Here is a 27,324-nt window from a genome sequence, read left to right as displayed (position 1 = left end):
TAATAAGGGTACCAGTAAGAGAGAACATGAAAGCAGAGAGGAAATCATCTTAGAGGTTATTCAAGAAAATAGCCTAAATTGAAGGATGGCTATCTAGATTGATAGGGCACACTGACTGCCCAGTTCACTGGGTGGAAAATGCCCCTAACAGAGATAAAATTTTCAGAAAGAAAAACAAAACACCTGATCCCCTACAAAGAATTAAGAATCAGAAAGGCACTACAGAAGCTCCAGGACAAGGGAGCAAGGCCATTTACCCAGCCAAGTGATTAATCAAGTCTGAGAATAGAATTAAGATATTGTTATATATGAAGAATAATGTACATCTTTAGATGCTTTCTGAGAAAATTATGGGAGGATATGATCCAACCAAAAGAGTAAACCAGAAATGAGAAGACATGGGTATCCAGAAAGAGAAGATAGCATCCAAGACAGGACTTAGAGAAGTTCTAAAAAGATAGCCCTAGAGCCTGAATTAGAGAGAGGAGGAAGATCTCAGGAGAAGTGTTGCCATGTGAACTGGAGGGACACCTGATGTGACTGCCTTTATGGGAAATACCATTCAGAGGAAGTTAATGATTTTATTGTTAAGTTGGGGAGAAGTAATTTTTTAAAAAAAGAACATTTAAAAAACAAAATCAGCTTTATAGGGCACCTGGGTGGCTCAGTGGGTTAAGCATCCAACTCTTGACTTTGGCTCAGGTCATGATCTCCAGGATCATGAGTTTGAGCCCCATGTCAGGCTCTGTGATGGTAGCATGGAGCCTGCTTGGGATTCTCTCTCTTTCTCTCCCCCCGTGCCCCACTCACTCTCTATGTCTCTCTCAAAATAAATAAAAATAAACTTTAAAAAAATGAGGCAGCTCTTAATTCCAGGAAGTTCAAACAGCTTTACAATAAAACAAATGTAACTATTGTATATTGCTTGATTTACATAGCCCCACAACGAGACAAATATGGGACAGTGATTTAACTGAACTTGCATATATTGCATGTATGGAGTACAGAGTTAGGGAAAGTAGGGATCTGGAGTGATATAAGGGTGCTAAATCTGTATCTTCCTTATTAGTAAGTGAAAAGATAAATCCTAAAATTGATCTATCAGGAAATAGAGCATAAGAACACTACTTACAAAGAAAATATGAAGAAACATGTTAAAGAGTTGGGGAATGGGACCCAGGGGTAGAATAAGGTGGGGCAGTGGACTCTTTTTCAATCTAAGTGTTATAGTACTATTTATTTATTTAACTAATTTTGAGAGAGAGAGAGTGGGCATGCGTGAGTGAGCAGGGGAGGGGCATAGGGAGAGACAGGGAGAATCTTAAGCAGGCTCTACACTCAGCGAAGAGTCTGCGGTGGAGCTGGATCCCACGACCCTGGGATCATGACCTGAGCTGAAATCAAGAGTCAGACCTTCAACCAGGGTGCCACCCAGGTGGCCCAAAGTGTTGTAGTACTTTTTAAAAAAAGGTCTTTATGTATTACTTTATCAAAGAAGAGTATTTCTCAGAAGCCTAGGAATTATAACTTCTGTTCCTACCTCAACATCTTACTGCTTAACCATAGATACATTCAATTACATGCACCTCATCGGCATTTAGGGATAGATATTTAGGATGACAAATTTCCAAAAACTCAAATGTTGTGGTTATGTGTGAGCAAAAGTAGCTTCTACTTGCCTATCTGGTACTGTTTCCCAGCTTCTCTCCAGAAAAATATCAATTCCTGTCCTATCAGTTATCTGTCACTATGTGACAGATTACCATAAAACTTAATGGTTTAAAACAATAAACATTTATCACCTCACAGTTTTTGTGGACTTTTGTGGAATTCAGGAGTAGTTGAACTGGGTTGTGTGAATCAGTCTCTCACTATGTTTCAATCAAGAGTAGGGCTTCAGTTATCTGAGGCTTCCCTGGGGCTGGTGGCTCTGCTACCAAGATGGCTCACTCCTATTGCTGCTGGCAGGAAGCCTGAGTTTCTTGCTGGCTCTTCCTTGACATGTGGGCCTTTCCATAGGTCTGCTGGTGTGTCCTCATGGCCTGACAGCTGGCTTACCCCAGAGGGAGTAATCCAAGGCAGAATAAGGAAGAAGCCCCAATACCTTTTATAACCTAGTCTCAGTAGTTGTGTAATGTCACTTCCACTTTATTCTTCTCTTCTAGAGCACTTTGCTAGATCCAGGGAAGGGGAATTAGGCTCCACTTTTTGAAGTAGAAAATAATAAAGGATTTGTGTATGTATTTTAACACCCACCAATGACACATCATAGGAAGTAGATTAGGAGATTATCCTGAAATATTTTTTAAAGATCTAAATCTATCTCCTGTTTGTTATGACATCAGTTTAAGTGAACCCCCCCAAAAAACTAAGATATGCCTAATTTGCTGAAAACTCTTTTTCTCTACTGTATGATATTTGTATTTTTATTTTTTTATATTAAAGATTGTTAAATGTTTATTTGCTTTTGAGAAAGAGAGACAGAGCATGAGCAGGGGAGGGCAGAGAGAGAGGAAGACACAGAATCTGAAGCAGGCTCTAGTCTCTGAGCTGTCAACACAGATCATGACGTGGGGCTCAAACTCACAAACCATGAGATCATGACCTGAGCTGAAGTTGGATGCTTAACCAACTGAACCACCCACGCACACCACTACTGATTGATATTTTAAGGTCCTAGAGTACAGATGACATTTCTTAGTCTTTTTGTATCTGCTTACCTATTATAATGTCTCACATATTCACATATTCACCCATTCAATAATTCACATATATATAATCATTTTCTGGGGATACAATCATGAGCAAGAAATAGTCACAGTCCTTGTTTTCCTAGAGCTTATAATCTACTGGGTGGAAAAGACACTAAACATTTAATCATCCTTATGAATGTAAAATTGCAAGCTGAGGTACATTTTCTGATGAAGAAGGACACGGTCTTATGGGTGCATATAAAAAAGAAACAGGGCTGCTTCTGGAGCAGCCATGTGGAAAATGGGAGGTTCATCCGAAGTTGGACTTTTGCCAGATGGGTGACAGAAAAAGACTAAGGATCAGGGAGTTTAAAATATTAGTATGTTATGTGCTGATAAATATTTATTGGATTAAACCAAACTGAGCTGTCTTTTTTCTCTGTCTCATCCTCTCTTCTTTACTTCTTAATGTCAGAGGTGACATATTTTAGTATTGACAGGCTAGTTTGACCAGAATAGTTGCAGCTGAGCAGGAGAAGGGATTATCCCTGCTCAATCCATTTTCCTTGTTTATTACGTATTTGAAAAACAGAATATAATATTCATACAACACCCAAAAGAATTTTTCCTAAGAAATTTGAAGACGTTTTTTATGTGAGTATGGTCGTTTAATTCACATAAATTTGTACTTTACGTGTATATGTAGGACATACCTATTTAAACTCAAATATCGAGGACCAATGTTTTAGATGAGATCAAATGGAATATATCTGGGGACTCTGACCGAGTCTATTGAACAACAATAAATTCTCCCCAGGAACAATGCTGGAAGAGGTGCAGCAATGGGGACCTGTCCTGCAAAAATTGAGGTAATTACTACCCTTAAATAATTTAAAATCACTATTTAAGGCACTATTGAGTGCTTACTGTGTCATTGTTAATAAATACATATATTATTTAATACTCATGATATCCCTATGAGACACGTACAATTATTATACTCATTTTATAGAGATTTTAAAGATTAATTTGCCAGAAAGCACACAAATCTGAGAGTTGTCAGACTTCAAGCTCCTGACTCAGCCTACTTCAGCGTCTTTCTTGGGCTCCATATCGCTATAACCCACCATCTTCGGGTCTCATTGGTCTCCTTTCTGTTCCTAGAAATGAGCCAAACTCTTTTTTACCTGAAGATCTTTGCACTTGCTGTTTCTTCTCTGGAAGTTTCCTCTCCACTTTGTTGCAAGTCTGGCTCTTTATCTCAGATGTTCTTCTAAATTAGTTCTCCTCACCATACTCTATAACATCACCATGTTTTATTTTCAGTATAGCATTTATTACACTCTGAAATTATTTGTTCAGATTGTATCCTTAGCACCTCATTCACTGAATGAATGAATAAAATAGCCTACTTCTGTTCCTGGAGGTCCTTGATAGCACTGTGTTACCAATAGGCTGTATTTTCCTGACAGTCCACTGGAGCTATTTAGGGAGATTGCACATTGCCTACTTCACTGTCATCTCAGTTTATCACAAAATCTTTCGTGGTTCCAGGACAGCTGGGGTCTCACAATAACGAGGCCTCTCAGGGGACGACCAGCACAACAGCTTCCTGCTTTACCCAGCTCGACCTGCAGGGGCCGCTGTAGCTGGAGGCCTACTTCCGCGCACGCCGGCGCCGTAGGTGAACCAAGACGCCGAAGTGGGAGAAGTGAAGTAGAGGGGCGGGGCCAACCGGAAGGGGCGAGGTCCCCACGAATACGCCTCCTCCCCCGGGAGGCTTTCCTCCCTCGCCCCGCCCCTTCCCCCGCCCGGGCGGCCATGGCCATTCCCGGCATCCCCTATGAGCGACGGCTTCTCATCATGGCGGACCCTAGAGATAAGGCGCTTCAGGACTACCGCAAGAAGCTGCTGGAGCACAAGGAGATCGACGGCCGTCTGAAGGAGTGTGAGTACATCTTTCTTTCCATACAATCCTATGCCTGGACCTACATCTGTCTCTGACAAAGCAGAGGCCCTTGGCGGAGCCCGGCAACCGAGCTCCAGGGATAGGAAGGCCTCGGTCCAGGGACAAGGCGCTTTGTCATCCCGCCCCGAGCTTGGGAAGCACAGCCTCTTGAGGAGTAGAAATGGCCCAGTCTGGTCCGGGTGACAGAGAGAACATCCCTGCTTCTGAGATGGAGGTGGAAGAGGACTACAGGAGCAGGGGGAATGAAGTGGGCCAGGGATGTTTGCCAGGTTGGGGTGCAAGAAGGGCGGTGTGTGTGAGTCTTGGGACCCCGAGAAACTTGAGTCGTGGAAGCTCAAGCAAGAAGTGGGACTCGAGGTGCTGGCTTGTTATTGGGGTGGAAAGCCAGAGCGGAGCCCATCAGTGGGACGTAATAACCTTCCTCGCCTTTCCTCGTATTCTAAGTTGTACCCCATCAGGCGCGCAAGTTTCCCTGACCTCCTGAACTAAAAAGGGCCCTTATGTATTTTCGTAGTGCACCTTCACTGAGAAGTCTGGATGGTTTGATTAAATGAAGAAAGACCATAACCATATAATTCTGTGGATCAGTGCACCTGTTGACATTATTTAGGGTGGAACGCCATAGAGTAATAATCCATGTAGGTAGTAGAAGAGATGAGGAAGGGTCTCTTTTATCATTCGGATTTGTAGTCGCAAATCCAGAAGTGTCAGTGTCCGTTTCCGTTAACAATGTATCAATGTTACGAATGTGAACAAGTATTGCCAATCAAGAAAATAAAAATATGGTGCTTTTAAACTGTAACATTTCGGGACGCTGCGTTGGCTAAGTCGGTTAAGCCTCCGACTTCGGCTCAGGTCATTATCTCACTGCTCTTGAGTTCCAGCCCGGCATCGCGGTCTATGCTGACAACTCAGAGCCTGGAGCCTGCTTCCAATTCTGTGTCTACCCCCGCCCCCCCTCTCTCTGCCCCTCCCCCGCTCACACTCTGTCTCTCAAAAATGAATAAACATTAAAAAAATAAAAAGTAAACTGTAGCATTTCATTTTTAAACATGTCCCCTGCAAATGGCATTATTTCTTTGTGGTTTCATATAGTGGATGTAAACAGTATGTAAAGTGAAATAGACTGAAACAAACTTACAGTAGTACTTAGTGACGTAAGCTCACTAAGATTATTGTTTAATTAAAAATGTTCAAATTATATTATTTCAGTAAGGGAACAATTAAAAGAACTTACCAAGCAATATGAAAAATCTGAAAATGATCTGAAGGCCCTACAAAGTGTTGGGCAGGTAGGTAATGGAGTTTGGGGTGTAGGGAGTGATGGTAATTTGTTTTTTAGTTATTGGTAAAAAGTAATGCTTTTTTTCTTTCTTAGATTGTGGGTGAAGTACTTAAGCAACTAACTGAAGAAAAATGTAAGTGGATTGGACTGTTAATTAGTAAAGAAAAAAGAGTGGATTCTCCTTCCTCCCACCATGGTCTTTTGAAATGCTTATTATTTTAATGACAGTAATGAAGGTAGATGGCATTGTTTCATAGACTTAAATTTTCTTTCAACTATTGTTTTCTTGGAGGACAGAAATAAAACTCAATCTGCCATCAGTATGGATGTGTTTATTTTTTACTTACTATTTTTCAATTTGTCTTTTCATTTTCTTCCTCTAGTCATTGTTAAAGCTACCAATGGACCACGATATGTTGTGGGTTGTCGTCGACAGGTAACATTTTACGTTTGTAGAGTGCTTTACAATTGATAAAAGCGCTTTTTTCTATATGTTATTTAATTTTTGAGGTAAGCAGGTCAGGCATTATGCCCGGACCTCCTAAAGGTGATTTGTTAAGATGTAGCTAACAAAATTTGAACTCAAACTATGGGCATTGGCTCCTGATATTCTCTACTTTCTATGCTTATCACATTGGCGTCTGTCAACTCTACATATTTAGAAATATAACAATTTTGGAACTGGGAAATATCTCAGATCATGTTATTTTAATGTTTTTTGTGAAGAGACTTAGACCTTATCAATTGTTTGTGTTTTATATTTCAACATTCAGAAATGTTATTCAAAGACTTTACTGTAGCCTGAGTGATTTTGTATACTTTCGTTTAGATCGATTAGGCAGATTGAAATAACTGCCAATTTCATTTTCAGAATGCATGTTAGCATTCAAAAATGCCAACAAGTGGCTTTAAATAATTTAGTAGCCTCTGAGGCCAATTTATGTGCTATCCTGTTCTTTAGGAAGTATCCTTAGAACATTCTTAAAAATTCATTGGAAGAGCTTTTTCTGAGTTACTTGTCATATCAAGTTCACGTTTGAAAACATTGATACAACATGGTTGTAGAGTAGAAATTAACCCAGGTACTAAATCTTATTCTTGGATCATGCCTAGCATATAAATGGAAAGACATTTTCTTAATCAAAATATTAAATGTCTAGTGTGACAAAAGATTTTTATGTCTCTTACAGAGCCCATTTACCAATTCCAAGAATTGGTATTTCTAAGATATTTCATGGTTGTATGGGGGCAAGAGAGTATTTGAAAACTGGAAAATCTTAGAAAAGCCAGGGTCTATATTCTCTATAGATACAAATGTTGAAATAGATTTGCATTGATTTTTGTTTGGCTTTTTCAAGTACCTCACTTATTAGCAACTTTTTTTTTTTTTTTTTTAAGATTTTATTTTTTAAGTCATCTTCACACCCAAGGTGGGCTCCAGCTTACAACCCTGAGAGCAAGAGTCACACACTCTACCCACAGAGCCAGCCAGGTGCCCCACTAACAACTTTTTAAAGTCTAATCCATTATATTAAAACTAGTATTTTTCCCTATCTCCACTTCATTTTAATTGACCCTAAATTCTGAATTTAGAGACCTTTGTAGAATCCTGTGAAAAGTAGTAATTTGTATTCTGAAATTATATTGGCAACTTGTTTTTTGACCTATCCAAAAGTAAGTTAATTTTGGAAAAGTAACATCTTGAGTATGAGGTGAATCTGTTGGATAGACTATCTAATCCTAGCCAAATAAGTTACCCTGCCTGAATATGCCATAAGTTGTTTAATATTATTTAGCCTAATATATAGTTTATTCAGCATGGTATCTGGCATGTAGCAAAAGCATGAATGATGGTTGCTGGGGTTTTTTGTTTTTATTTTTAGTATTTTAATGAAAAACTCTAAGGGGATATAAAATGAGTACATTTCATAGTCAAGTAACCTGTTCTTCCCCAAAGTTGTAGTTTTTAAAATAAGTTTAAAGGGCATATTACCATATATAAATGTATCAGAGTAACATTGAATACCTTAAACTTACACAATGTTATATGCCAAATTTATTTAATAAAAAATAAATAAAAATAGATTTTAAAAGAAAAAAATAAAGAGCACACCTTTAAAGTGCTTCCCTTTCCTTACCCCAAAATATTCACCTACAGATTTCTGTATAAATGCTTAGGTACCAGTTGCCAAAGTCACTATATTATAGTGCCTGAATCAAAATAAACTGTGAAATAGCTTTGAAAGTAAAATACAAATATCCATTAGTTCATTAAAAGCAAGGCATTTTCCAACACAAACTATATATTAGTGATTTCATGTTTCACACTGAGATTACATAAAGGGCATTCTTTTTTTAAGGGAAATAACTTTGAATTATTACTTTTACAAGCCCTTCTGTTGGCATGGTGTTTGTAATCTAATATTAGTGTTCTCTCTGAGGGGTTAAAGTGATTATTTGGCTTCTAAATATTGTGCTCTTCCTTGTTAGAGTATTATTTCCCCTTTTAAATGTTTATGTGACACTTTGTTTTATAAAATTAGCTTGACAAAAGTAAGCTGAAGCCAGGAACAAGAGTTGCTTTGGATATGACTACACTGACTATCATGAGGTAGGTTTCTTATTCTATTTAGTTTACTTTCCTTATCACAGAAGGAAGTTTTTATCCAAAGTATATGGTTCTTGAGATTGTTGAATGTTTTGCCGTTTTTTCCCTTTTACCAATTTCAAATTAATGTAAACACATTGTTATAAGATTATCTGCAGGTGCTTACATAAACAAGTCATTTATTCTCTGTCTGCTGGTTGAGAGAAAATACATGTTATAAAAGAAAAATACATATCCTATCATTTTAGATATTTGCCAAGAGAGGTGGATCCGCTGGTCTACAACATGTCTCATGAGGACCCTGGGAATGTTTCTTATTCTGAGATTGGAGGACTGTCAGAACAGATTCGGGAATTAAGAGAGGTTGGTAGTGTATGCTTTCTTCTCTGAACTTACTAATAAATAGTACTGGTTTTATGATACCCAAAGGGAGAAAGAGAATAAGATTACTTTGTCCAAATAGTGGTTACTGAATATTATACATTTAATATTCATGCTGAGAGAAAAATAGCAGTGAATTTCTAGCTATGAAAATTATAAGTCTTAAAAAAAAAAGAAAATTACAGGTATTGTTAATTTGGAGATAATTTGGTGTTAGAAAAACCCTACTCTTTTTGTGACAAAAAAGAAAAAAAGCTAACAATTGATATGAATCCAATGCCCATGCCATCTATGGTTTTGATTATCATAGGTTGCTGGAGTCAGAGCATATATAGGTAACGTGTGTAATATAGTTTTTCCTATAACCTCATTAATATTAGTTTCCAATTCTTCAAGTCCATACCTGTACCTTAAATACATTTTTTTTTAAGATTTAAAAAATTTTTTTCTAAAGTAATCCCCATACCCAAGAGGGGTTTGGATTCAAAACCTCGAGACCACGAGTTGCATGCTTCACCAGCTGAGCCACCCAGGCCTCCATACCTTAAACATGTTACTTTGATAAAGCTGTTTGTGACCATTTAAGAAAAATACTGACTTTTGCATAACATAAACCTTCTAAGTTCTTTGGATCAAATTAGGATTGCCTTGCTTCATGGCACAGATGGTTTCTTTCTTTTTTTTTTTTTCTTTTTGTTAAATGTTTATTTTGAGAGGGAAGGGACAGAGAGAGAGAGAGAGAGAGAGAAAGAAGAATCCCAAGCAGGCTCTGCTCTGTCAGCACAGAGCCTGACACAGAGCTCGATCTCACAGACCTTGAGATCATGACCTCAGCCAAATTCAAGATTCAGACGCTTAACTGACTGATTCATCCAGATGCCCCACAGATGACTTCTTAATTGTCTTTAAAGGAAATTACATTGTCCCATTGGTTTTATCCTAATTTAGGATGGCAATGACGTAGGAATGAATGAGGATAGTTGGTATAGCTTACATCATCTGATTTAAGCCATAAGCCAGTAGTTTTCAGATATTAGCATATTAAGTTTTCTGGAACTCTTATTAAAGATACAGATTCCTAGGTCCTCTTCATGATATTGATGCAGTAGATTGGGGGTGGAACTCAAGAGTTAGCACTTAAACAAACATTCTAGGTGATTATGAAACCAAATTCTTCTTCTTACTTTTTTAAAAAAAATGTTTATTTGTTTTTGAGACAGAGGGAGAGACAGATCTTGAGTCAGGGAAAGGCAGAGACAGAGAGGGAGAGAGAGAATCTAAAGCAGGCTCCATGCTCTGAGCTGTCACCACAGAGCCTGATACAGGGCTTGAACCCATGAACCATGGGATCATGACCTGAGCTGAAGTCGGGCACTTAACCAACTGAGCCACCCAGGCACTTCAAAACCAAATTAATTTTGATCATACTTGCAGAAGCACTAACCTAATTTTAAATAAAAGTCTATTCTTCTCACTTTGTGGTTAATGAAAGAGCAACAGAAAGAGCAAGTGCTTCATGGAACTGTGTCTTTTATAGTGATTTGCTGCATCAGCCATAGGATCAGAAAGAATGTCTCTCTCTCTCTCTCTCTCATTCAAACACATACACATACACAGTCCACAAAACATGCACATGCAGTATCCTTTTCCATCTGCATACACTAAGAATATTTCTTACACTTTTTGCTTAATCACACCTCAGAACACAACTATTCTCAAGCTACTGGTACTATAAAGAGTTTTAAGTTGGGCATGAAACCTCAATTATTTTCTAGCTTTGTTTCCTTAAATCAGTCTTAGGATGTTGAGAGCAGACTATATATATGGTTCTTTTTTTTTTTTTTTAAAGTTTTTTTTTTTTTTAATTTTTAAAAAAATTTTCAAAATTTTTGTTTGTTTCTGAGAGAGAGAGAGACAGTGCAAGCAGGGGAGTGGGACTCTGCGAGATCATGACCTGAGTCAAAGCTGGATGCTCAACCGACTCAGCTACCCAGGCACCCCTAAGTTTATTATCTTTATTTTTGTAATCTCTACACCTGTCATGGGGATCAGACTCATGACCCTCAGATCAAGAGTCACATGCTGTCCCAACTGAGCCAGCCAGGTGGCCCGAATATATGGTTCTTTTAAGGCTGCTATGACAAAATGACAACATATGAAAGTTTTCTATGCCTTTCCTCTAATAGTAGTTCCAACTTACTGCCATTTCATAATTATTTCGTGTTGCATTCCCAAATGCAAAGTAATATAGATCTTTTTGCTTACCTCATTTTTTGTAGTGTGATTTTTTCATTGAGGCATGACTTATGTTCAGTAAAATGCACAGATTTTTTTTGTGAAGTTTATTTATTTTGAGAGAGAGCAAGAGTGTGTATGCACAAGCAAGAGAGGGAGAGGGAGGGAGAGAATCCCACACAGGCACCACACTGTCAGCTGCAGAGCTAGACATAGGGCTCCAACTAATGAACCATGAGATCATGCCCTGGGCTGAAACCAAAGTCAGACGTTTAATCGACTGAGCCACCCATGTGCCCCTGCAGATGTTTTTAAAAGTTTATTAATTTATTTTGAGAGAGACAGAGCATGTGCACCCGTGCACATGAGTTAGGGAGGGGCAGAAAAAGAAGGGGAGAGAGAATCCAAAGCAGGCTGTGCATGGACAGTTGGATTGAACTCACGAACTGTGAGAACATGACCTGACATCAAGAGTCGGATGCTTAACTGACTGAGCCACCGAGGTGACCCTAAAATGCACACATTTTAAGTGTACAATTTGAATGTGTTTTGACAAATTATATGTCTGTGTAACCATCACTTTAGTCAAGTGTGTAGTTTGTTAAAATAACTACTACAGACTTTTAAATTAATTTTTACATAATTAAAAAAATTTTCTTAAATCTACCTGAAGAATAATCTTTAATATAAATATGTTTTTAGAGGTGCCTGAGTGGTTCAGATAACTAAGTGTCTGACTCTTGATTTTGGCTCAGATCATGATCTCAGTTTGTGAGATCAAGTCCCAAATCAGGCTCTGCACTGACAGTGCCCCATCTACACATGCACATGTTCTCTCTCCCTCAAAATAAATAAATAAACTTAAAAAAAAAAGCTTCACATAGCATGGAGTTCTAGATCTGTTATGAATTACAATATGTACACCTAATTATGCTGGTATTTTACTTGAAGTATTTTAAAGTTCATCAAAATCTTTACTGACTTTTTAAGAAACATACAACTTCTTTTCTAGGTGATAGAATTACCTCTTACAAACCCAGAATTATTCCAGCGGGTGGGAATAATACCTCCAAAAGGCTGTTTGTTATATGGACCTCCAGGTTAGTGTTGAATTATGTCTGACTTACAAATAAATGAAGGAAGGAATAAAAAAGTAAGGTGAAAATTTAATATGGACTATTAAAACCACTACTCTGTTCTGAGTAGGGAAGGTATAGGAGATGTGTGTCTACTGTTCTCTCAGGTATACTTAGTCCTTTTGTGCCTCATAGGATGTGTATATGTGTATCTTAACATGCTGTGTGATGCTAGTGCTTTGGTCCTGTGTGGTTCACAGACCTCTGGCTTTTCCTAAGACACTGTCAAAGAGTCTGCAAGGTCATACCTTACTTTGATAATACTAAGACATTAGTTGCCATTTTCACAGTGTTTACTTCTGTGCTGAAGGTGCAAAAACAATTTGGGTAAAAGTGCTCATGCTGTAGCGTGAATCAGTTAAGTCAGTGGCATGAAGTGGTACTAGTAGTCATTGTGTTGCTAACTGCTCACACTTGTACTAAACAAACAAAAAAAAGAGTTTTACTTTAAAATATCCTTGTTGAAGCAGTAAAAAGTATTTTTATTAAATCCTGATCTTTGAATGTTTTATATCCTATGTGATGAAATGGAAAATATATGTAAAGTACTTCTGTTGCATAATGATGAATAGAATAGAGTAGTTATATCTAGGAAAAGGAGTTGTGTAGTTATTTGACTTACCAGCTGAATTAGCTGCTTTTCATGGAATATAATTTTTTTTAATGTTTATTTTTGTGAGAGAGAGTGAGAGCAGGAGAGGGGCAGAGATAGAGGGGAACAGAGGATCTGAGGCAGGTTTTACACAGACAACAGAGAACTTGATGCAGAACTTGAACATATATATATATATATTTATATACACACACACACACACACACACACCGTGAGATCATGACCTGAGCCGAAGTCGGCCACTTAACCGACTGAGCTACCCAGGCACCCCTCATGCAAGATCATTTTTTCTTTAAAACACGATTTACACACATTTCTGTCATTGTCAGGCTGGTTATTGATTCATTATTCAGATTGGTTATTGCTTAACATTTTTTCAAATCATTTTTTTTAAATAGCAGTCATTTTTTCAGAAATGAATGAAGTTAACCGTTATGTTAAAACAATTAACACCGTCTGTAGCCAGTGTTAAAATTTGAGCTTTCGGCCAAAATTAGTTTTTGAAAACTTACATCTGACAACTTTCTAATGGTAACACAAGAGGAGATGGGATTGATGAAGTTCACAAATGTGATAATTGTAAATAATTGTATATTGAAAAAAACCAACATTTGGAAGATTTTCACAACTCTCTGAACCAATAGTTTCCAAATAAGCAATTCATGATGTTACAATATACCTAAGTAAAAGATCCATTCATTTTGCAGGATAGACCAATGGATTATCAGGTAACAGGTTTCTATAGTAGTGTCTGTAAATAGGGGTTGAGATATTTTTGAAGATAGGTATTCAGTATGCTTAGAATTACAAGGGATGTTTTGAATAAAATTAAAAATTTTAATATTGAGAGTAGGAGTGCTTTAGAATTTTAAATAGAAATTCTTTTTAGGATTTAGCATTCATTTTCCAAAATTTACTATCTGAAGGATAATATTCTTACAAGGCTTTTAAGAATTTGTTTTGCTTTTCATCTAGTTAGGACTTCTCTTGTCATTTTAGGTACAGGAAAAACACTCTTGGCAAGAGCTGTTGCTAGCCAGCTGGACTGCAATTTTTTAAAGGTAAAGGAAAGATTCTTTTTGTAGCTGTTGAAATTAAATTTTATTTGAATTGTCATATGTTTACCTTAATGTTTTTTCCTTAATCAGGTTGTATCTAGTTCTATTGTAGACAAGTACATTGGTGAAAGTGCTCGTTTGATCAGAGAAATGTTTAATTATGCCAGGGATCATCAACCATGCATCATTTTTATGGATGAAATAGACGCTATTGGTAAGAATAACACTTTTCAAAATTTATTTTAAATGCTTCTTGAAAGTGTTAGAGGACATTTTTAAAAAGTCTCAAGGAACTCGCCCCTTCCCTGCCCCCGCCATTTTTACCTCTAATTGCAGTTTGTATGAAGTAGCAAAGTAAATTGACTGTTACTTTAAAAAAAAGAAAACTATGAAAAAAGTGTAATTTTGACATTGACAAAATGAGACATGTCATTGAGACATAGAATTGAGACAAAATCAATTCTAACTTTGTCAGTATAATTCTTACTATTTAATTTTTATCTTAATGTTTTTAACTCCAGACATTACCATTCTTAAATGATGATTGTAGAGGAAAAAAGTAACGCATGAGTTTCCATATCATTATTTTAGGTGGTCGTCGGTTTTCTGAGGGTACTTCAGCTGATAGAGAGATTCAGAGAACTTTAATGGAGGTAATACTTGGTAAAAGGGGTTTAAAAAGAAATCTGTATGTATTAAATGAAGACATGGGTATTTGAAGGTCAAAATATGAACAATGGTTTAAATGAAGAACACACTTAAGTATAAAATTTGAAAATATGATCAGGAATAAACACATTTCTCTACTATAATCTCTAGTAAGAAAATGTTCATCAGAAAATAACAGGAGTGTCTACAAAATTCCATTTAATGTACAGCTATACTGTTCATGTATTTTGAGCAGGCCAACCATTTAGATATTCAAATTGTATATTGTTCTGGTAATTCACATTCTATGAATGTGATCTTGTGCTAGTTTGTTAAGATGTTTTATGAGTAATGGATATAGTAAAACTGGTGGCAATAAATGAGTTATAATTATGAATGAGGCTGCTCAAAAAATCACTGATACTTTCCTCTCTTGCTTTATTGCTGAGAATAAGAAGAAACTAAAATAGTTTTGATAATTGAAGATGGATGATGGAATTTTAGAATGTACATAAAGCCTTTCCCCACCCCAAATTCTGTGAAAGCGATGGCCAGATCACAAACACATATTTCAACTTCTACAAAGTCAAGCTAGGTAGCATAGGTAATACAGTGTGAAAATCTGTTTTAGTAGGAATATTTGAAAATTGCATTTTGTATATTATAATCTGCCCAGAATATATGCAGTATTTTCAAGTTAATCATAGGTCTTAGAAACCTTAATTTGAGGTATTTTAAGACAACACAGATGGTAGTCTTACTCAAGTAACTGATATGTTGTCAGGTAACAGATATTTTGGAAAAGAAATAGACATTTGTTAAGCCAGCTGTATTTAAAAAATTTTTATGTTAATTTTTAATAATTTTTGAGAGAGAGAAACAGAATGTGAGCAGGAGAGAGAGACACAGAATCTGAAGCAGGCTCCAGGCTCTGAGCTGTCACACTGAGCCCGATGTGGTACTAGAACCCACAAACCACGAGATCATGACCTGAGCCAAAGTCAGATGCTAACCTGACTCAGCCACCCAGGTGCCTCATGCTAGCTATATTTTAAAGAGTTGTTGAACGCAGTTAGGCTTTTTAATATTTATTCAAGAAAACTTTAGGAATTAAAGGAAATATGTTTAGTGTCTTAGTATTTCTATGTATAGTAGAATTATTTGAAAGGTATTTAATAGATTTATTATCAAACTTGTAGAAATGTCATTGTATCTGCTTACCTAAATATAAAGTTTATGTGTGACTAACATAATAGATACATGAGATTTTATTAATAATGTTTATTTTTGAAAGGAACTATGTGAACAATTTGAATGTTGGAAATTAGATCCACATAGGTTAGTTTTATAACTCTTGACTAGATTGAAGCCTACAGATTTATTAGAACCTTTTTGATAGCTATAAGAAGGTACATGATTAAATAGTCTATCTTGGAACTTTGAGGCTAGAAAATAAATCCCTTTATAAGAGAAAGAAAAGATACTCCATCAAATGGTCATTCTAAACATTGCATACTATCTGTAGACAATATATTTTATGGTATTAGATGTAAAAAGCTGTGTATTGTTTATTTTTGAATGGTTGGGGTGTTATATAAAAGCCTGTCAATGATTTTTATTTATAAATATATTAGTTACTGAATCAAATGGATGGATTTGATACTCTACATAGAGTTAAAATGATCATGGCTACAAACAGACCAGATACCCTGGATCCTGCTTTGCTTCGTCCAGGAAGATTAGATAGAAAAATACGTGAGTTAAAATTCTTTCCCTGCTGTCTATTCTTTGTCTATGTCCATTTCTCCTTCCATATCTCTTTGTCATTTCCTACTTTAAAAAACAAAAACCTGACTGCAAACAATTTCTTATGATTTTTTTATTTTCAGATATTGATTTACCAAATGAACAAGCAAGATTAGATATATTGAAAATCCATGCAGGTCCCATTACAAAGCATGGTGAAATAGGTAAGGAAATAACCTGTTTCATGTATATTTACATTTGGTAAATGAAGCAAAATGCTATTGGATATTGCTGATAGTCTACCAAATCTGGTTTTAAATTCAGCATACGTCTTAAAAATAGCTAATGTTTGTTGAGCATTAACTTTATGGCAGGAATTATTCTAAGTGCTGGGTTTATAACAGTGAGCAAAACATGGCAAATTCTTCCCATTTAGACATTCCTGTCAGGAAAGACAAAGTCAGTAAAATATATAGTAGATTAGATGGTGATATGTGGTATGGATAAAAATAAAGCAAGAAAAGGGAAATAGGTCAGTAGGTCATGTGAGGAGCCAGAATGAATGTATACATTTTTAAAAATGTGTATTTATTTATTTTTAATGTTTCTTTATTTGAGAAAAAGAGACAGAATGCCAGCAGAGCAGCATGAACAGGGGAGGTGGGGGCGAGAGAGGGAGACAGAATCTGAAGCAGGCTTCAGGCTCTGAGCTGTCAGCACAGAGCCTGATGTGGGGTTCAAACACATAAGCCATGAGATCGTGACCTGAGCTGAAGTCAGACACTCAACCGACTGAGCCACCTGGCGCCCCAGAATGTATATTTATTTTTGAAAGAGAGTGCAAGTGGGGGAGGGGCAGAGGATCCGAAATGGGCTCTGCTGACAGCAGACAGCCTGATGTGGGGCTTGTACCCACGAACTGCGAGATCATGAACTGAGCTAAAGTTAGACACTGAACCATCTGAGCCACCCAGGCGCCCATGATTATACACATTTTTAAATGGAGGTAGGGAGGAGGAAGCAGAGCGAAGCCTTAACAAGAAAGTGATTTTCAACCAATGACTGGAAAAGGTATAGGAACTAGTTATAGATATTTAGGGGAAAATCAAGCAGAAAGGAAGACCTTGAGGCAGGTATATGGCTGGAACATTGCAGGAGTAGCAAAGAGGCCCAGGTGTCTGTGGCAGTGTAAACAGGACAGTTGTAGCAAGTGAAATCGTAGAAATAATGGGAATCAGATTGTGTAGAGCCTTATTGAGGCCATTGTGCAGGAACTTTGGCTTTTATTTTATTCTTCTCATTGGAGGATTGTGAGCAGAGGAATGATAATAATCTTACCTTTGTTATTTTTAAATTGTAGAAAATTAGAAATACATAGATATGGAGTTAAGAATATAATGAACTCCTGGGGTGCCGGGGTGGCTTAGTCGGTTAAGCGTCCGACTTTTGCTTAGGTCATGATCTCGCGGTTCGTGGGTTTGAGACCCACGTCGGGCTCTGTGCTGACTGCCAGCTCAGAGCCTGGAGGCTGTTTCAGAGTCTGTGACTCCCTCTCTCTCTGACCCTCCCCTGCTCACGCTGTCTCTCTCTCTCTCTCTCCTAGAAATAAATAAAGCATTAAAAAAAAAAAAAAGAATATAATGAACTTCTAACCCTAGGTACTCCTCACCCACCCAGCTTTAATAATTAATAACTCTTGGCCAATCTTGTCTCATTTGTAACAAAATCTCTTTCACCTCTTCCTACCTTCTGGACTTTTAAATAAAAGCAAATCTCAGGCTTTATATCATATCATCTGTAAATATTTTGTAATTGACTTATGTTAAATAAGATCATTCTGGTTGCACATAGAGGGGCAAGGACAAAAACAAGAGAATCAGTTAGGAGGATATTTGAATAATCCAGGCAAAAGATGGTGGTGTGGTCCCGCGTGGTGCAAAGTCTTACAATAATGAGATTCTGGACATATTTTGAAAATAGAAATGACAGGGCTTGCTAATGAATCAGATATGGGGTGTAAGGTAAAGAGAAGAACCAGGAAGACTTGGGTTTTTGACTCATGCAACTGAAAAGATGGGGTTGTCATCAATTAAAATGGAGGAGACTGGAATGATTAATTTAAAAAAATGTTTTTTAAATGTTTTTATTTATTTCTAAGAGACAGAGAGAGAGAGAGCGAGCAAGCGCGCGTGTGAACAGGGGAGGGGCAGAGAGAGAGGGAGACACAGAATCCGAAGCAGGCTTCAGGCTCTGAGCTAGCTGTTAGCACAGAGCCCGATGCGGGCCTCGAACCCACAAACCTTGAGATCATGACCTGAGCCGAAGTCAGATGCTCAACCAACTGAGCCACCCAGGCACCCCTGGAAAGATTAAGTTTTAAAGGGAGAATAAAGAGTTTAATTCAAAATATATTAAATCTGAGATGCCAATTAGAGATCAAAATAAAGATATTGATTTGTAATTCTATATGCATCCATAGTTTATTGGGATGGTTTATACTGGAGATCTAATTGTGGATGATAACAGCATTAAAATTATTTTTAAAGTCTTGAGGTTAGATGAGATTTCTGAGGAAGTAAATGTAGATAGAGAAGAGGCTCACAAACTGAGCTGAGGAGTGCCTGGGTGGTTGGTTGGTTGAGTGTCTGACTCTGGCTCAGGTCATGATCTCATGGTTTGTGAATTCAAGCCCCACATCAGGCTGGCTGCTGTCTGTAAAGAGGCCGCTTCGGATCCTCTGTCCCTCTCTCTGTGTGCCCTTCCCGTGCTCATGCCATCTCTCAAAAACAAATAAGCATTAAAAATAAGAAACAACTGAGCTAATTGTGATATCAAGAAATTGTGACGAAGAACCATCAAAGGAGACTGAGGAGGTATAGTCACAGAGGGAAGTAAAGCTAGGAGCTGGTGATATTTTTGTTTTAAGGAGGGAGTAGTTCCCTGTTAAATGCTGGCAGTGAATCAGATAAAAGGAGTTCCGAGAATGGACTTTTGGATTTACTATGTGAAGGTTATTGGTGACCTTATCAAAACAATTTCTTTGGCGTGGCAATAGAGCCTACTTCAGATGGGTTTCAAGGGGATTGTAGGGGGAGGCATTGTTTTTAGACATTTCTTTCAAGGAATTTCTGAAGTAAAGGGAGAAGAGAAAAATGTAGCTGTAGTGCAAATGGAGGTGAAGATTTGAGAGTTTCCTTTAAAATGGAAACACTTTTTTTAGTGCTTAATGCAAATAATCTAGGAGAGAGAGAAATGGATAATGCATTTTTCTTGAAGAGAGGTTGGCCCTGTCTATGAGCATACTTTTCATTTATGAGGATAGGAGGGAAGATAGGATAAATAGATGCTGATGATGGCAGTATCCAAAATATGGCAGAAACTTGTAGAATTTTTCTTCCCAGTGCATTTATTTTCTCAGTGAAATAGGAACCAAGTTCAGAATGAAGATGGGGAAGTATCGTTAGACATTTGAAGACAGAAGAAAAGTTTAAAAAGTAGTTAGCTACAGTGGTGAGAGAGTGGGCTCTAGGATAGAGGTCAGCAAACTATTGATGTGGGCCAAATTCTGACATCTCTTTTTGTAAATAAAATTCCCAGTTTGTTTATATATTGTCTATGACTGGTTTCCCACTACATTAGTAGAAATGAATAGTTTTTGACAGAGACCCTATGGCCTGGAAAAGCTAAAATATTTACTGTCTGGCCCATTACAGAAAATTTGCTGACCCCTGGCCTAGGGGATTCTAGTATACTTGCAGGGCACCTTTATATACCCTTAGAAGTTAATGGTCCAAAAATAATTACAAATAGTTAATTATTGCCTCTCAGTAACTTTCTCATTGCTTAAGTAAATATAGTTTTGAGCTAGAAAGACTGAGCTTAACTAGGGATGCTAATTTATAGGTTTCTTCAATACTGAGTTCTTGCTAGGTGCCAGATACTATGCTAATCTTGACTATCCCTGCTGTCAGGAAGGTTATATGAACTGGGACTTGAGTGAAAAGTAATTAATGAGTATCTGTCTGATCTCAAAAAGAGACTCACATACTCTAGATTGCCTGGCAAAGGGTGTCTCATCAGAATTACATTGTAGTAGCTCATGCTGTCTCTTATTTCTCTCCTTATTCTGTATCCAGTCCATAACTGCTGTACCAAACCAAAAGCTCTTCATTTCAAGTCTGTCATGGGGATAAGATCACTTAACCATTACTGTTACCATAGATCTGATACCTCACCACTTGGAGCTTGCACAGAAACCAGAAAAGCTAGCCTTTTAAAATGGTTATTTAAAAATATGTGAGGGCACCTGGGTGGCTCAGTTGGTTAGGTTTCTGACTTCAGCTCTGGTCATGGTCTTGCAGTTCATTCATTCAAGCCTCATGTCAGGCTCTGTGCTGACAGCTCGGAGCCTGGAGCTTGCTTCAGATTATGTGTCTTCCTCTCTCTCTGTCCCTCCGCCACTTGTGTGTGTGTGTGTGTGTGTGTGTGTGTGTGTGTGTGTGTGTGTGCGCGCGCGCTCTCTCTCTCAACAATAAAAAAACATTAAAAAATATTTTAAAAATATATAAAAATGAAAATTATTTCTGATATTTGTTTTTGGTATATTTTATATTAATGTGACTAAATTCCATTGTGGTTACAGTGGTTTATTCAAATTAAAGATTTGGTTATAGTTTTTTTTTTAATTTTTAAAAAATTTTTGTTATTTATTTTTTGAGAGAAATAGAGAGACAGAGCGCAAACAGGGGAGGGGCAGAGAAAGAGGGAGACACAGAATCCAAAGCAAGCTCCAGGCTCTGAGCTGTCAGCAGAAAGCCCGATGTGGGGCTTGAACTCATGAATGAGATTATGACCTATGCTGGAGTCAGACGCTTAACTGACTGAGCCACCCAGGCGCCCCTGGTTACAGATTTTATGAGTCCTGGCTTGACAGCTATCTCAAGTTCACATGTGCATAACTGTTTCACTGCTTAGAAACAGGTTAAGATGCTTTCAGATCTTGATGCCATTCTTTGGTTTTAAAATGTCAAAAGTATGTTTATTTCTGCTTGGTGCTGGTTTACTTAATAGAAGTATAATTTTTGGTAGTTAATATTGTGGAGGACTTGCTAAATATTGTGGAGGAATGTTAACAGAGATGATGCCTAGCTGGTCAAATTCAAAGCAAGATCTGCAGTTAATTTTCCATATGGGCATAAATCAAGAGAAAGACTAAATTTTTTTAAACTAATTTCTGGTATTTTCTCATAAACAGATTATGAAGCGATTGTGAAGCTTTCAGATGGCTTTAATGGAGCAGACCTGAGAAATGTTTGTACTGAAGCAGGTATGCGTTTAAAGTAAAGGTTTTATTATGGATTTAGATTTTTTAATTTGCTAAAAATGTGTTTGGCGTTGTCCGAAAGCAGAGCCTGGGCTTTATAAGGATTTGGGTACTTGTTTTTTGGGAATTGAATCCAAGATGCAGGAGAGAATAGGAAAGCCATATGGAAAGAAGGAAAGCTATTGTAAGGGTGTACCATTAAGATAGCTGCTGTAGACGGGTGGGATTTGATTTGATGACCTCTCAGAGAAACATACACAATACCTTCCATGGTTATCTGGCTGATCTGTGGGAGATTGGAGCATTTGTTTACCAGCTGTCATTCGCCCACTGGATGCGAATTTACCCTTGGGGATGTTAACTCCTTTATACTTCTAGATGTCTTAGAAAGACTTGCATGTGATCGTATACTGTCCCCTGAAGTAAGTCTGAGACTGTACTGAAGTGTCTGCCATAGCTGTGGCTGATCTTAGACTCTCAGTCTCACTTCTTCTAATACCAGAAGTATCTGCTGCAAAGTGGATAACGTGTTTTCTGATACTAGTCTTTTGGCAGTAAGCTTTGTTAAGATTGATTCATGATTTGTGATCATACAACTTGTATAAAATGTAGTCATTTTTAATGCAGTTTCCTCTATGGATTGTGTGATCCTGTTTTTTAAAATTTTATTTCTAGTACCAAGACCAAGTGGCATTAAAACCATACATAGGGCCATTTAGTCTTTGTCTTCCACACAGAATCTTAAGATTTAAAAAATTAATTTCTACTGTAGTTTTTATAGTTCCTGACTCTCCTAGGTTGCAGGTGAACATTTCTTTTTTTTTTTTTAAGTATTACAATATGTCATTTCCTCTTGTTTTCATATCACCTTTAGCATTCCTTATAAATTTAACAGTTTAAGGCTGCTCAGATATGGCTTCTGATAGCAGTATCCTCTTGGGTATACTGTGACTTAGTACCTGGATCAAAAGTCTGCAGGTCTAGAAACTCTCAGTACAGATCAGAGTAAATCATGCTCATAAAGCCCTTCTAATAAACAAAACATGTTAACTTGGATGTGGCTTGAGCTACTCCGAATAATTTATGACAGTGTCTTTCCAAAATCTACACTGGACCAAATTACTGGAATATTGCTTTGATGAAATTGGAATCTAAACAGAAGCTGTGTCATAATCCTAAAGGTTCATATCATCAAATGATGGTATTTGCCTTTTTTTTGCATTTTTTCAGTTTTATTTACAAATAATTGACATACATCACTGTGTAAGTGTATGTTGTACAGCATGATGGTTTGGTTTACATATATTATGCAATGATTACCACAATAAATTCAGCTAACATTTATCTTTTCATATAGATAGTTAGAAAAAAGGAAAAATATTTTCTCCTTGTGATAAGAAGTCTTAGGATTTACTCTTAATTTTCTCATAAATCATATAGCAATGTTAGCTATATTGTCCTTATGTTGTACATTATATCCTTAGTACTTACTTATCTTACAATTAGAAATTTGTATACCTTACATATTTTAAAAACATTTTTAGCTGGGGTACCTGCCTGGCTCAGCTGGTAGAGCATGCGATTCTTGACCTCAGGGGAATGAGTTCATGCCCCAAGTTGGACATATAGCTTACTTTAAGAAAATAATGATTTTAGCTATTTCCAGTAAAGAACTATAACTTTGGTATAGATTAGAATTTTAGCTTTTTAAGTAGCCTGGGATGTTCGTATTTGGAGACACTGAAATTCTTTAGTTTTATTATTAGACTTTAAGCCTGTTTTGCTAACAAAGCTTTCTGCAATTTAAAACAAACTCGATTCAGTTATAGTTGTCTTTTCCATTCAAATCCTGAGATTTATCATCCTTTTTGGATTGGAATGTATCTCAGGCTCAGTCATTCACTAAATAATGATGTGGAAGCAGTCATATGCCTAAAGTTTAGAAAAATAACTCACCAACTTGTAGCCTTCAAAACAGGTTTTATTTTACTTTACTTTAGAATTTTATTTATTTTGAGAGACAGAGAGAGAGCTGGGGAGGGGAAGAGAGAGAGGAAGGGAGGGAGACAAAGAATCCCAATCAGGCTCCACTCTCCCAGCACAGAGCCCAAGTCCTGCGCAGGGCTCAGTCCCATGAACCCTTAGATCATAACCTGAGCCAAGATCAAGAGTTGGATGCTTAGCCGACTGAGCCACTCAGGCACCTCCAAAACAGGTTTTAAAAAACTTCACTATTAAAACTAGAAATTTCCATTCACCTGATTTCTGAATACAGCATAGAGTGGCTGTTTCCAAGACTTTTTAGAAATCTTGGAAGATAGAAAAAGTAACCCTTGAAATCTTCTATTCTACTTGTTTTACATAAATGAAAATTCAATGTAAGCAGGTCTTCAATGAAAATATTAGTACATAGTGATTATCAGCTTTAGCTTATCATGAAATTGGGATTGTCTCAAAATCTTGGATCCATATCCATGTTAAGTAGTATTTGACAAGTGGCTTATAAATAACTTGAAAGAAAAAGTTGAATTGTGATACTTGAATATGAAATTCATATAAAAATACCAATTTGTACATAAATAAGGTACATTTAATTACATGATTCATGTCACTGATTTTTGATAAAGCCCAGTGTTGACTTTAATTCCTATTCTTTAAGCTTTTGATTATTAAGAAGGAAAGGCTATCAGAATTACTGAAGGTATTTTGTGTTTTCCAATACTATACACGTGTTCCCTCCTCCCAGGCAATTATTGTCTGAAGGGTTCAGAAACTACTGTTTAAGATTTGAATGTTTTATTGATAGTTGGGTTTTATTTATTTTGCTTTCTCAGAATATCATTGGATACAGGGGCTCTGAGAGCTAGATTTGAAATATCCAGATTGTTTTCTCATGTTGTCTAGCTTTTGGTTTGGAAAATAATATTCACTATAGCTAAGCAAATTAATTGAACAATGATCGTTGGTTTTTTTTGTTTTTTGTTTTTTTTTAAATGTTTTATTTATTTCTAGGAGAGAGAGAGAGAGAGAGACAGCGTGAGCAGGGGAGGGTCAGAGAGAGAGGGAGTCACAGACTGAAACAGGCTCCAGGCTCCGGGCTGGCAGTCAGCACAGAGCCTGACGCGGGGCTCGAACCCACGAACCGCGAGATCATGACCTAAGCGAAAGTCGAGCGCTTAACGGACTAAGCCACCCAGGCGCCCCAATGATGGTTGTTTTTAACAAATTATAACTACTGGCTCAGAAGTAGTAAATTTAGGGGCAGCTGGCTGGCTCAGTCAATGGAGTATGTGACTCTTGATCTTGGGATCGTGAGTTCAAGCCCCACAATGGGGTAGCATTTACTTCAAATTTAATTTAGGCTCCTTCACATTTACTTCACAGAATTAAATTACTTATTATTTTCCTGAAAAATTTATTTTATTGAGATAACAATCATCAAATAATATTACATTAGTTTCAGATGTACAACATAGTTATTTGATATTATGTTATAAATGATCACTACAATAAATCTAGTTAACATCCATCACCGCAGAGTTACCAAGGTATTTTTTTCTTATGAGAATTTAAGATCTACTCTCAGCAATTTTCAAATATACACTACAGTATTATTAAGTGTAGTCACCATGCTGTATATTGCATCCTCAGGATTTATTTTATCATTGGAAGTTTGTGCTTTTTGACTACCTTCACCAATTTCGCCCACTCCCTCTTAGTTTTCTTACAGTAAATTATTTACATGTTATATATAGCAGTCCTGTTGTTCTGTTCTCCACAGGTATGTTTGCAATTCGTGCTGATCATGATTTTGTAGTACAGGAAGACTTCATGAAAGCAGTCAGAAAAGTGGCTGATTCTAAGAAGCTAGAGTCTAAATTGGACTACAAACCTGTGTAATTTACTGGAAGGTTTTTGATGGCTGCATGACAGATCCTGGCTTAATGTAAAAATAAAGTTAAGGAAAATAATGTATGTATTGGCAATGATCTCATTAAAAACATTATGAATAAAAATATGTATGGATAACATTGTAAAAATTAGTAATTCAGTAATTCTACTTTTAAGATTGGTACAGAAGAAATTTGTATGTTTGTTAATACTGCATTTATTGCAGCAAAAGTTATGAGTATGTTGAAGCTTTTCATATTTGCCGTGTGAGCATTTTGTAAAACATTGAAAGTAGTTTGAAATCGTAGTACAAGAGAGCATTTCTTATGACTTATTTTATATCATTTGTTTCCTTCATCCTAAAAAGTTGAATAAAATGTTTTAGTTCTCCTACATGTTTTTGTCTTTTTTAAGAGTACATTTATGATGAACCTTTAGTACATAAACTATTTAATAACCAAAATGAGTTTTATTTAGATTACAGGCTTTTGAATTTTAAAACCATACACACTCAGTGTTCCTAAGAGCGTCGTTAAATAAAGCATAGATGTGTATGTCTGTATGGATAATGGAAGGTCTTTATTTACTCTTCACCTACTGTGAATAGACCGTGAGATAATTAATTGAAATAGTACATGCATGTCCGTAACCTTTTTTTAGATTACGATTAAAAGTACTATTTGCTAACAAATGTGACTTGGTTTTGATTTATGTAAGATAGTTCCCTTTTCAGAATACTAAGGTGTGGACCCTCTTCCCAGAAAAAGTCAGACGTACATATTTTTGCATATACTAAAATTTAAGGAGATTTATTATTTCCCAAGCTTACCCATTGACTATGTAGGTATCTATGGATACCAAGCTAAGTGTGGGATGTTGATGTCAGAAATGTTCAAAGCAAAAGTTCTGTTACCTACACACAATTCTTCTATCATGTGGAATTAAAGCTTTAACAGATTAAGATAGGAAATCATCGCTGGGTGTAAACTGAGATTATTTTATTAAAGATGCTGTTTAAACAAAAACAACTTGACTTCACTTTCATAAACACTGAAGAATGTGCGATATATGACTTGGGTAATCATACAATCACTTTTCAAATTAAAAAGTTACTTGCAGAGTATTGTATGTCTTTTTATAATTTTAAAAGGTAGAGAATAGTTTACATAGTGATAGAGAAAATGGAGCACTCAAGCTAACCATTTAATACTCAAGTTATGGAACGGTTCTATTTCTATATATGTTGGCAGTGTGTTTCATAAATATGACAATATAAAAATAATATGTCAAGGAAGTCTAGGTCAAATATCCATGTGATTCTTTTAACTTTATTCATTGTAGTTTGCAATTTAATGAATTTCTCGCCTTTTTTACTTTATTTTTTGGTTTTAAGAAACAGTTTGGTTTACAAGTCTTGAAAGTTGAAGTGTGGATTCTTCCGCTTCAAATTTGATATTCCTCATCTGTTTAAAATAGATAACAGTATCTCCCTAGACGCAGAGAAAGTATATACCTCACTTCTATTAATAGTATTAATAGTATTAACAGACTCAAACTCCTTTTTAAAAGATACTGAAAACCATGTAGTTTAATATATTTCTATTACATATAATTATTATTTTAAGATAAACGTAGCATTAAAGGGAGAGACCTTCCCTCAGTATGATGTGTAATTTACTGAGTGAGCTATCAGTTGTTTCTATTAGGATTTTATATTTGCCTTTCGTTTCTTGAGATT

The 27,324-nt window shown here is 36.6% G+C and overlaps 1 protein-coding gene across 2 annotated transcripts; it reads left to right on the top strand.

Moving 5' to 3' along the window:
• Window positions 1-4,515: 4,515 nt before the first annotated feature.
• On the top strand, window positions 4,516-25,979 carry PSMC6 (proteasome 26S subunit, ATPase 6). 2 transcript variants are annotated; one of them, XM_039240464.1, is made up of 14 exons: window positions 4,516-4,641; window positions 5,875-5,954; window positions 6,041-6,080; window positions 6,331-6,383; window positions 8,491-8,558; window positions 8,804-8,918; window positions 12,184-12,271; window positions 13,920-13,981; window positions 14,069-14,192; window positions 14,570-14,631; window positions 16,261-16,381; window positions 16,516-16,596; window positions 21,627-21,698; window positions 25,477-25,979. In XM_039240464.1, exons 1-14 carry the CDS (start codon window positions 4,557-4,559, stop codon window positions 25,593-25,595), a joined length of 1,170 nt encoding a protein of 389 aa, XP_039096395.1. In that variant the 5' UTR covers window positions 4,516-4,556; the 3' UTR covers window positions 25,596-25,979. The 2 variants fall into 2 exon arrangements, with proteins under 2 accessions (XP_039096395.1, XP_039096396.1); XM_039240465.1 differs by lacking the exon at window positions 5,875-5,954 and having other exon boundaries at window positions 4,553-4,641.
• The last annotated feature ends 1,345 nt before the right edge of the window (window positions 25,980-27,324 follow it).

The sequence above is a fragment of the Hyaena hyaena genome, unplaced genomic scaffold (assembly GCF_003009895.1).
Source record: "Hyaena hyaena isolate Hyena2069 unplaced genomic scaffold, ASM300989v1 scaffold_175, whole genome shotgun sequence".
Lineage (NCBI taxonomy): Eukaryota > Metazoa > Chordata > Mammalia > Carnivora > Hyaenidae > Hyaena > Hyaena hyaena.
Note: the sequence above shows the minus strand (reverse complement) of the source record. Positions and strands in the feature narration are given on the sequence as shown.